This window comes from Homarus americanus, unplaced genomic scaffold (assembly GCF_018991925.1).
Source record: "Homarus americanus isolate GMGI-L3 unplaced genomic scaffold, GMGI_Hamer_2.0 scaffold3044, whole genome shotgun sequence".
NCBI lineage: Eukaryota > Metazoa > Arthropoda > Malacostraca > Decapoda > Nephropidae > Homarus > Homarus americanus.
In genome coordinates, this window is record NW_024728609.1 from 102,871 (window position 1) to 112,500 (window position 9,630).

General features: G+C 46.2%; 1 protein-coding gene across 1 annotated transcript in view; it reads right to left on the reverse strand.

The window, feature by feature from the left end:
- Window positions 1-9,630, reverse strand: part of LOC121866150 — a 200,464-nt gene that overhangs the window by 60,117 nt on the left and 130,717 nt on the right. The window contains exon 4 of the mRNA XM_042365741.1: window positions 1,466-1,526. Coding sequence (XP_042221675.1) covers window positions 1,466-1,526 — 61 coding nt within the window. The remainder of the gene's footprint in view (window positions 1-1,465; window positions 1,527-9,630) is intronic.

The window sequence follows — 9,630 nt, forward strand, 5'->3', positions numbered from 1 at the left end:
GGAAGATCAGTGGGCGGTGAGGGAGGAGGATCATTGGGCGGTGAGGAGGAAGATCAGTGCGGGCGGTGAGGGAGGAGGACTGGCTGGGCGGTAAGGGAGGAGGATCAGTGGGCGGTGAGGAGGAAAGATCAGTGGGCGGTGAGGAAGAGGATCAGTGGGCGGTGAGGAGGAGGACCAGTGGGCGAGGGAGAGGATCATTGGGCGGTGAGGGAGGAGGATCATTGGGCGGTGAGGAGGAGAATCATTGGGCTGTGCGGGAAGAGGATCAGCGGGCGGTGAGGGAAGAGGATCAGTGGGCAGGAGGGAGGAGGACCAGAGGGCGGTGGAGGGAGAGGATCAGCTGGGCGGTGAGGAAGAGGATCAGTGGGCGGGTGGTGAGGAGGAGGACCAGTGGGCGGTGAGGGAGGAGGATCATTGGGCGGTGAGGGAGGAGGATCATTGGGCGGTGAGGGAGGAGGATCAGTGGCGGTGAGGAGGAGGGAGAGTGTGTTGTGAGTGAAGGAGGGAGAGGTTGTGAGGAAGGAGGGAGAGTGTGTTGGTGAGGAGGAGGGAGAGGTAAGCAGAGGGAGGAGGGAGAGTGTAAGTTAGTGAGGAGGAGGGAGAGCGTGTTGTAGAGGAAGGAGGGAGAGTGTGTTGGTGAGGGAGGAGGGAGAGTGTGTTGGTGAGGTAGGAGGGAGAGTGTGTTGGCGGACAATTTACTGTATATGACCTTTGGTTTTGGGGAAGATAAACCTGTCGGGGACCTTTTGGCCACACCTCGTATCACCGACCCACACACATTTACTGACACATAATTCAGCATGTTAGTTAATAGATACATTAATGACAGGTGTAGACAGGTGTTTTAACAATAATAATAATAATAATAATAATAGTCTATGGTTTATTTCTGAAAGCTAGGTACATATTGCGTGTGTGTGTGTGTGTGTGTGTGTGTGTGTGTGTGTGTGTGTGTCTCACTTAAACCAACAACAACACCAGCAATAAGGTCTAATTAACAATGTGTTATGAGTTGTATTTTATGTGGACCGTATAAACAGTGAGAACAACAACAACTTCTTATTTATCTCATGTTAAATGTATAGAACAGTGATATAACGAGGCAGGCAGCAATGATGTGTGGTGAGGGAGGAGGGAGAGTATGGTGAGGGAGGAAAGTGTGTGGTGAGAGTAGAGAGAGTGCGTGGTGAGAGGAAGGAAAGTGGGTGGTGAGGGAGGAGGAGGAGAGGTGGTGAGGGAGGAGGAAGAGTGTGGTGAGGGAGGAGGGAGAGTGTGGTGAGGGAGGAGGGAGAGTGTGGTGAGAGGAAGGAAAGTGGGTGGTGAGGGAGGAGGAGGAGTGTGTGGTAAGGGAGGAGGGAGAATGTGGGTGGTGAGAAGGGGAGGGTAGTGAGTGGTGAAGAAGGAAGGGAGAGTGAGTGATGTAGTAGGAAGACATAGACCAAACATAAGAGTTAACGATACTCACCGGTGTAAATCCTCTTCCTTGTAGTGGCCATAGTCAGAAAGGCAGTGACCGAACGCGTGGTCTGAAACATTAACAATAACAAACATCAGCTGACACAGTTTTAACAAAGCACAGGATAATACGACCATGAGTAATAAAGTCATCATCTATTTATCGAAACGTAATGAGAGAGAGAGAGAGAGAGAGAGAGAGAGAGAGAGAGAGAGAGAGAGAGAGAATAAACTATGCCTCAGAAAAAGAAACGTCAAATGTCATCGTTAACTACTCCATATTTACTAACTGTTAACTCAACACCAGGTAGTTACTAATGGCATCTTGAGTCGGGCAGGTAAGGCTAGTTTTCACAAGTCCTATCCCAGCTACAACCTTATACCCATCCTCACCCTATCCTAAAGTAATGGTCAATATATATTCATGAATTATATACGTTCATTACTTTTACCCACGATATTAAATTTAAATAACTCGTCTTGTCGATAGTCACTGCACGTATTAACAAATCAGAACTATGGAGTAAGAGAGAAGAGAGTAAAGAGGGACTGGAACAAAGGACTGATAATTGTGGAGAAGGAAGACCCACCAGGTAGTAGCCACACGAGTTAATAATAATTCAAACTTGAAGATAAACAATAACTACAAACAACAACAACAAAAACCTTAATTTAGATGAACAAAATAATCTAGAGGACAAAGACATTATCATCTTCCAATCACTGTCTGTAAATAATCGCCAACTTCAACAGGCTCATCACCTGCAGTCTTGGACCACACCACCACCCGCCACACCCGACTACCTACTGGCGACGAATGACAACTGACAATCGTGAACCTATAAACAAGTGGCGGTGAGATGTGGTGTTGACGCTGGCTGTAAAGTGCCCGAGGAGGGTAGTTGAATTGAAATTGAATTGAAACAGTTTATTTAGCCAGAAAAACACAGATACAGAGTGGATAATAATAACAATATTAACATGGCTGAGCCAGTTGAGATCCTGAGCTCTCTTTTAGGCTAGTTGGCTAGTTTGATGATTGAATGACTCTTTATATTGAATGAGAGACTCGGGGATGAGGTGTCTCAAGTTATATCTCATATAGGAGTACACTGCAGCTACATTATTATATTATCTTTAAGTATTGTCGTCTAGCCATGATAATATATTCGTATATTTGGTAAATATTTAAAATTTGCCATGCACAGAAACTACTAAGGGAAATAGGTTTTAATCGAGATAGTTTTAACCCTTTCACAGCGGGAGGTTACTCTAAGGTGAATAAAAGTAGCAAGTGCGTGACACGCGGTGAAAGGGATAAAGGTGTATTTCACCGTGTTTCATACGAATTTGACCTTCATTTCCGTCGGAAATGAGTAGTTATGGAGATATGACCCCCTCCTCACCCCTCCCTCAATTACCAACATTGTTGGTTACACAAAGTGGGCAGGGCTATGAAGTAGAGGAAAATTTTGGGTAAAAAAAACGAAAAAAAATTAAAGCTGTTAACCAGAAAAACCAGAAGGACCTGACCTAACCTCCCCGCCCCCTTGGATCCCCTGGTGTGTAAAAAAACTTACCTTCCCAGACAGACACCATCTTGCAAATAACCCTTTCAAATTTCGGAGCTTGCGCATATTGACAAGTCTTCGATATTTGGCTCATAAGTTTCACATGACATCCAAACTTCCCCTGATTGGTTGGGTATTAAGTAAACAATGGAGACATGTGGCCCTGATGGCTAGGGTGATCTAAGGTCAAAACTGTTCCTCCTCACCAGTTAATGTGACAGCCCTGGCTTTGTTGACATTCCTGACCAGGTGTGTCCTCACCCATTTACTTTAACTTGCCAACCAGCGCTGACTGCCTCTCTGAGAGTGCATTGGTATGTTAGAGCTGTCTGTGTTTCTTTTGTAGGTATGGATAGCAGCATATGGGACCGACAGATGTCTACTGGCTCCCAGCCGCCTGGACACATGGCCTAACCTCACCAGAATCCTCTCTCAAGCCTGTCTCTCGGCAATCAAGATCTGCCGAGGACCACTCAGATCGCCTCGGGCAGGTCTCCATCCCTGAACTTACGTCACGCCCTGTCGGAGGGATCACGGTCCAAAAAATTCTGCTTGCACCTCCAGCTAGCAAGAATCCCCTCATCTCTGCCTCGAATGGGCAAATTTTTGCTCATCCAGAAGGCAAACGCCCAAAAGCTGACTCTCTTCACACCAGAGTGGTGAAAGACTACTGGAACTGACACAAGGGAAACTCCTTGTCACTGAACTAAAACTACCACGTAATGTCCTCGCTGCACGGAAGTCCACTACCAAGGAAACATCTACCATAATGGCGCCATGGCGCAAGTGCACTTGACCTACGGAAACCTGATACTTCAGCTGCTCACCGTACATCATCTGTGTCCACGATCAAGCTGCGGGCTCCTACTTCACTCTGCGCCACTGATCGCTTAGGAAGACTTAATATGCCTCACCTTCACTGCAAATGCATCTTCCTGAACAAGAGGCATCTCGAAACATCGTGCGTCGCACCTCACAGTCATTGTCCACTAAAAACCCAGGTTGCCCGAATATCTTCATCACCAGAGATTACCCAGACTTTACTGAAGAACTCACTCTTGAGGGTGGCGCTCACCAAACATTTTTGTTTTGTTTTTTACGGGGAATGACCATCTCCTTTGAAAAGAAAACCTCCCAGAATACCTCGTCACCAACTATTCGGTGGACGTCCCCCTTGACACCCTCCACAACCTTTCAGGGACTTTCCGCCTCCGCCGGCAACTCTCAGGGCTATCCTATCCCTTGAGCCATTACTGTGTAGAAAGTGGTGACCCTACTACCCACCCGAGTACCAATATAGTATAGGCTTTCCGCACCATACAGTACCATTAGCACAAAAAGAACTACTATCGTTAAGTGCACGAACTGGGCCTGTAGACTATCACTATCAGTCGACACCGCACTGTTATTGTTGTGGAGACTCACACTACCCACCTACAGTACGTCCTTGCTGCATTTTCGCCACAGTTACCACTGTCCCATACTCCTTCACATACTCGAAAGACTCAAGCTGTTCCTTTCACTCCACTAGTGGTGGCATGAGTGACAACCAACAACTCACTTCTACCTTTGGCAACATATACTCCCCTCATCTCACCTCTCCGGATTTCAAATTCACCCGGTGTGGAGGTCAGGGGCTTCTGGACTGTCTGGCTAAATGGTCCCCCAGGGAGAGGAAGGGGGAAGCCTTCCTCTCTTATATCCCAGACCCGTAGGGTGAATGACCCACAAACCACGTCCCCTGAACAAGATCATGGTGCACTCCTTACTACCCGGCAGTCATACTGTTCCACGCAGGATTTTAACTCATCGCTTTCAAAACTCAAACCAAAGGAGCCATCGCTGACCTTCGGGCGGAAGTGGCAGCAATTCGTATTGAGGTATCAAACGCCAGGACGGAAATGGTCTCCTTCATCAACACCGCTGTCACTTCTGCCCTTGAGGCCTCCTCCACTCAGATTACCTCCTCGTTCACACAAGAGGTCAACACATGGGCCACAGCCTCTCACTGCAGCAGAGTCAAGACCTCGGGTCCTCTGCCTTGAGCCTGACAGTGAACACTTTAGATACACTGGATCACCTACTAAGGCTCGATCACATTCTACCTCTCCTGCTCCTTCTGCAGCCAAGGCTACAGATACATCTACCGCCCCAAAATGGATAACGCCGCCACAACCACCACTTCTCCCAGAGCATCAGACGCCTCCCACCCATCACAATGATCTCACCTACTACACCAACAAACACAAACCTGCGTTACTCAGCTGCAAGAAACCCCACTACACACTCGCTGCCCACCGCTCCTAACCTGCCTGCCCTAGCCACTACCTCAAGGACAAACTCATTACTTACAGTACTTGCGTCAGGGAAAAAGTTCTGTAGGAACCAGTTTAACACTCCGACAAACTCTCCCACACATCACCAGCTAACCTAACCTAACCTAGCCTAACCTAACCTAACCTAACCTAACCTAACCAGCGACCTTCCCATACCTGTTACATATATACCTCATGGAAATTCTCGACCCGCAGCTTCTCCTCCATAAGATCTTGGGAACAGTAGCACCCGACGACCTACACCTCTGATGACTCCTGTCACCGCTCAGGGCACCGTATTCCCTTATGTCATTCAAAACAAAGACGCCGAGGTGTATCCCACAACTCCCTCCATACACCTGAGAGGAGGCTACCTACACCTACTGTACACTTGGCCAGTGTTCCCACCGACTGTCTGGCCACAACATCATTCTAGTTACTCATCACATCCCCATTTCAACAGCTAATTGGAGTTATTCCCGTCCCTGATCAACACTAAACCCCAAATTATGTCTTAATTCCTAAATAAGTTGTCAATACAATTTGCAATAATTTCATGAAGGTAATGTTCGTGAGCATTAATTGTATGCCAGAGTTTGCCATGATATTGATATAATGAAGATGAATTTGTCATAATGGATTGGTTGGTTGTGTCACAGCAGACCACTAGTACTTAAATGTGTCAACTGGGAAGAGAACTGTCTTAAAATGGCAATTAACCCTGGGGGCTTCGGGAACATTTAACATTACTGTGAGATTACATCATGACACACTGTACAGTATCTCCGTGTTAACTGTTCGCACATCCGTATGTTTTCTATTAAATTTGTTAATCTTATCGTTATCTTAGATTACCAGAACAAAAAGTATCTCCCGTTATTATTCAAATCTAGAAACATCCGTCAACAAACTCATCATTTGTCTGTACAACAATACTGCCTCTACCAGGTGTGACGACTACAAGAGTTCCCTCACTCGCAAGTGTGTTTAATGCCTCAGCTGAACGATTTAAAAATTTCATAATTCCTTCATGTTTTATATACATGCAAAAAATAATAAATATTTAAAACTTACTACTGTGGGGTATAAAGTATATGTCATTTATTTAAACGTTTAATGAAAGAGAAACAGCTGACTTTGAGAGAGACAGCTGACTTTTGAGAGAGACACCTGACTTTTGAGAGAGACACCTGACTTTGAGAGACACCTGACTTTTGAGAGAGACACCTGACTTTTGAGAGAGACACCTGACTTTTGAGAGAGACACCTGACTTTTGAGAGAGACACCTGACTTTTTGAATGAGAGAGAGACAGCTAACTAAAGACTTAGAGAAGGTTAGCAGCTGTCTAGTGTATAAGCTAACCTATCCTGTCAGTCACTCCACCACAGCTACACAAGATGTACTCCTGAAGATTAATGTTACCAATCATGAATAAATAAAACCAAACAGTGAGATTCTACCACACTCACTCCCCTCCTCGTGGTATTTATCGTTTGTTGTCTTTACCTTCAATTTAACACTCTAAAAAATAAATGCGTGTGTGTGTGTGTGTGTGTGTGTGTGTGTGTGTGTGTGTAAACCATAACCATTACAGCACGTCATGATCTCTGTCACAACCACAACCCATAACACCGGGATTATTCTAATACAATCACACATTTCCGCTGAGCTTCACTACAGTTGTGTAATTAATTCCCATTCCCGTGACGTCAGCCAGCCATGACCATCTCTCTCTCTCTTTCTCTCTCTCTCTCTCTCTCTCTCTCTCTCTCTCTCTCTCTCTCTCTCCCTCTCTCTCTCTCTCTCTTCCGTCACTTACTCCTACATTTATCCTCCCACTCCTCATCCGCCTTTCTTCTTTCCTCTCCTGTTACTCAATCATCCCTCCTCCACTCCTCCTCTTCCCCCTGCATCCCTTCCCCTTCTTCCTCCATGCTTTCTCTTCCTCTCTACCTCCCCCTGTCACTCCTCCCTCTCTCCCGTCACTCAACAATATACATCACCGTTGAGTAGACTGACCTCCTGACGTTACTCCCTACGTGTACAGATTGATGTGACGTAACAATGATCGTGTGGAGTTTGTTGACAGATAACAAGAGAAAATTATACTTGTGTTTGGATCCGTAGCTTCAACTGTATTTACGTGTGTCTGTATTTATAACTGTACTTAAATATGTACAGGTTGTAATAAAGGTGATTGTAATTGATGGATCTATTTTCTGTTGTATTATTATAAAAATTCTACCTTTGGATTGTTTAATATTTATCCTGATAATTATACAACCGAAAATATATCCACCAATCACAATCAGCTTTACATACAACCTTACATTACCAGGTATTGCCAGGTAAAATTGCAAGTACGAGACTTATATACCTGTTCTTACTTATATGTATATCTGTACCTGCCTTAGTGTAAGTGTGTATCTGCGTCTGTACTTTTACCGATACATGTATACTGTAATTTGTACTTGTATATCTGTACTGTAGTGTATGTCTGTATCTGTATTAACTCTATCACTAACTGCATCTATGTTTTTTTACTGTACTTGTATCTGCACCTGTGCTTGTAACTGTACCTGCCCATGTTTCTGTTCCTGTGCCTGTAACTGTACCTGTGCTTGTAACTGTACCAGCCCATGTTTCTGTTCCTGTGCCTGTAACTGTACCTGCCCATGTTTCTGTACCTGAGCCTGTATCTGTACCTGTGCTTGTAACTGTACCTGTGCTTGTAACTGTACCTGTGCTTGTAACTGTACCTGCCCATGTTTCTGTTCTTGTGCCTGTAACTGTACCTGTGCTTGTAACTGTACTGCCCATGTATCTGTACATGTGCTTTAACTGTACCTGTGCTTGTAACTGTACCTGCCCATGTATCTGTACTGAGCTTGTAACGTACCTGAGCTTGTAACTGTACCTCTAACTGACTTGCCCATGTATCTGTACCTGAGCTTGTAACTGTACCTGTGCCTGAAACTGTACCTGTGCTTGTAACTGTACCTGTCTGAACTGTACCTGGCTTGTAACTGTACCTGCCCATGTATCTGTACCTGAGCTTGTAACTGTACCTGTGCTTGTAACTGTACCTGCCCATGTGCGGCGAGGACAAGTGACATCGACAAACCACAACATAGCTACAGCCACACCACAACATAGCCACAGCCACACCACAACATAGCCACAGTCCACACCACAACATAGCCACAGTCACACCACAACATAGCCACAGTCACACCCACAACATAGCCACAGTCACCCCACAACATAGCCACAGCCACACCACAACATAGCCACAGTCACACCACAACATGCTACAGCCACACCAGCAGCTAGCCACCCACAACATAGCCACAGTCACCCCACAACATAGCCACAGTCACACAACATAGCCACAGTCACCCACAACATAGCTACAGCCACCCCACAACATAGCCACAGTCACACCACAACATAGCCACTGTCACCCAACATAGCCACAGTCACCAACATAGCCACAGCCACCCCACAACATAGCCACAGTCACCCCACAACATAGCCACAGTCACCCCACAACATAGCCACAGCCACACCACAACATAGCCACAGTCACCCCCCACAACATAGCCACAGTCACCCACAACATAGTCACAGTCACCCCACAACATAGCCACAGTCACCCCACAACATAGCCACAGTCACACCACAACATAGCCACAGTCACCCCACAACATAGCCACAGTCACCCCCAACATAGCCACAGTCACACCACAACATAGCCACAGTCACACCACAACATAGCCACGGTCACACCACAACATAGCCACAGTCACACCACAACATAGCCACAGTCACCCCACAACATAGCCACAGTCACCCCACAACATGGCCACAGTCACCCCACAGCACAGTCCACCACAACATAGCCACAGTCACCCCACAACATAGCCACAGTCACACCACAACATAGCCACAGTCACACCACAACATAGCCACGGTCACACCACAACATAGCCACAGTCACACCACAACATAGCCACAGTCACCCCACAACATAGCCACACAGTCACCCCACAACATGGCCAGTCCCCACAACATAGCCACACACTTCAAACAAATCAGTTGCCTTTATCTGAAAAATACAGTTCGATTAAAGTCTCACTGAAACTTTGACGCCATTTTGAAACAGCTTTAGGGAGACAGTTAGACGCGTCCTCACTGTTCTATAGTTAAGAGAACGACGATAAAAGTCTGACGTCAGAACCTTTTAGTATTGGATCCCCTAGTGACTGGGGGCTGTGACGTGGGTCG